The sequence below is a fragment of the Arachis ipaensis genome, chromosome B03 (assembly GCF_000816755.2).
Source record: "Arachis ipaensis cultivar K30076 chromosome B03, Araip1.1, whole genome shotgun sequence".
NCBI classification, from domain to species: Eukaryota; Viridiplantae; Streptophyta; class Magnoliopsida; order Fabales; family Fabaceae; genus Arachis; species Arachis ipaensis.
The window spans coordinates 19719042-19721032 of NC_029787.2; the positions used below are offsets into that span (position 1 = coordinate 19719042).

General features: G+C 31.7%; 1 protein-coding gene across 1 annotated transcript; it reads left to right on the forward strand.

Annotated features, from left to right (window-relative positions):
* On the forward strand, nt 493–1287 carry LOC107634259 (DEAD-box ATP-dependent RNA helicase 52C-like). The gene is made up of 2 exons (XM_016337810.2): nt 493–608; nt 1052–1287. Exons 1-2 carry the CDS (start codon nt 498–500, stop codon nt 1247–1249), a joined length of 309 nt encoding a protein of 102 aa, XP_016193296.1. The 5' UTR covers nt 493–497; the 3' UTR covers nt 1250–1287.

Genomic DNA, 1991 nt, shown 5'->3' on the forward strand with positions numbered 1-1991 from the left:
CCCATCATCTTCAGACTCATCAGAATTTGTAGGTTTAGAATTTGAATTACATACAAGAAATCCAAGAAGAAAGCCACTTGGCCAAGTCATAGATCCCATAGTACTCTTAACTTTAGGGAGTAGTGCTTTTGGTTTAGGTACCAAAAGCCTCATGTTCATACTTTGGCATGCCAATGAAATCACATAATGATTATGTTTCCCCATGATAGTGGAACTAGACAATATTGTTGTGGAAATAGACTGAGCAGCAACATGATTTATCTGTGATTTCTCAGGGAACAAGCTGAAGGAACATGAATTTGATGTTCTTGTTTCTTGAGGCCTAACTCCACAGATGCTGCTACTCATAAGAATCTGATGAGCATGGCCTTTGAGCATAACATCATTTATTGAGTATAAGCTCATTGATGAAGAGCAAACACTCATCTCTTATTGCCATTGAGTTGAGCTTTGTTTTGGACATATTTAAATTTGGTGCAATTTTGAAGTGAAAATATATGGGAAATGTTGTGATTTGGTTTCAGATACATGAAGAGGCTAGGAAGTTTGCATATCAAACAGGGGTTAAGGTGGTTGTTGCTTATGGCGGAGCTCCAATAAACCATCAGGTTTCTTTTCAATTGTTTATCTTTTTTTGGTTCTCTGTTCTCTTTTACCTAGGATTAGTTATGCTACTATTGATGATATTTTTGATAGATGCTTCAATTTTTGTCGTAGTTGCTCCATTGAATGATCTATGTTCTCCACCTAATGAGATAGGGTATGAGTGTTTATGAAATACAGTTTCTTTGAAAATGTGAAGATGTGCTAATTAGCCATAAATTACCAATCATAGTTTGAGAGTATCTAAAAATTTTATAAACATGTCACTGTAGCCGCTGGTGTGCTTTTGTTCTTGCTACAAATTTGGCTGAATTGATCCAATTTGTAGGCTAGAGTCTAGATGCTGTATAGCCCATAATGTAATATCTTACATATCAATGGCAGTATAAACATTTAGTATCTGATATATATATATATATATCTCACTAATAAGTTATGAATTTTCCAGCTACGAGATCTTGAGAAGGGGGTGGACATTCTCGTCGCAACTCCTGGAAGACTGGTAGATTTGCTGGAGAGAGCTAGAGTTTCACTTCAGATGATCAGATATCTTGCACTAGATGAGGCAGATAGGATGCTAGATATGGGTTTTGAGCCACAAATAAGGAAGATTGTTGAACAAATGGATATGCCCCTCCAGGTGTAAGACAGACTATGCTATTCAGTGCCACATTTCCTAAAGAGATACAGGTTTATTCATTCTTTAAATATTTGTCTTGTTATCTAATATTCTATATAAATTTTATTTCTATATTTAAAAGTTTATTTGCATTAATTGTTTACTATTTTTTAAATAAAAAAATAATTAAAAAATATAGCTAATAAAATCGACGGTAACGTTGTCGCTTTTTAAATTTAAAATAAAAAAAAAAACAAAATATAGACAAAGAATTTGTCGGTATCTAAATAATTAAATCGACGGCAGTTGTGTCGATTTTATTGAATCAAATATCGATAGAAAAGGCATCGATTTTATATAATAATATCGACGGCAACGTTGTCGATTTTAGTAAGAATGTAAAGTTATCAAACTCATATTATAGACGAAAATGGTGTTGATTTTATTAAATTATTATCGACGGCTAGGAAAGCCGTCGATTTTATTCGAATTTTGAAAAATCGACAAGTTTAATAGCGACCACCTCCACCGTTCATTTTGCCATCGATTTTTAATATTATCGACGACTTAGCCGTCGATTTTGCCGTCGATTTTAACGATGTTTCTTGTAATGAAAGTAATTATTTTTATTAATATGACATTACATAATTGATCAACGTATAAAATTATTTTATATTAATTGTGCATCAAATTAAATTATTAAATATATTGTAATATAATATATAATAATAATAATAATAATAATAATATTATTGTTGCTAAAAATTTT

Bases quoted from the DNA above. Each gene is read 5' to 3' on its own strand.
- LOC107634259 (XM_016337810.2), top strand. From the start codon at position 498: ATGGGAAATGTTGTGATTTGGTTTCAGATACATGAAGAGGCTAGGAAG. The intron at 609-1,051 runs GTTTCTTTTCAA...TGAATTTTCCAG, and splicing joins GAGCTCCAATAAACCATCAG to CTACGAGATCTTGAGAAGGG.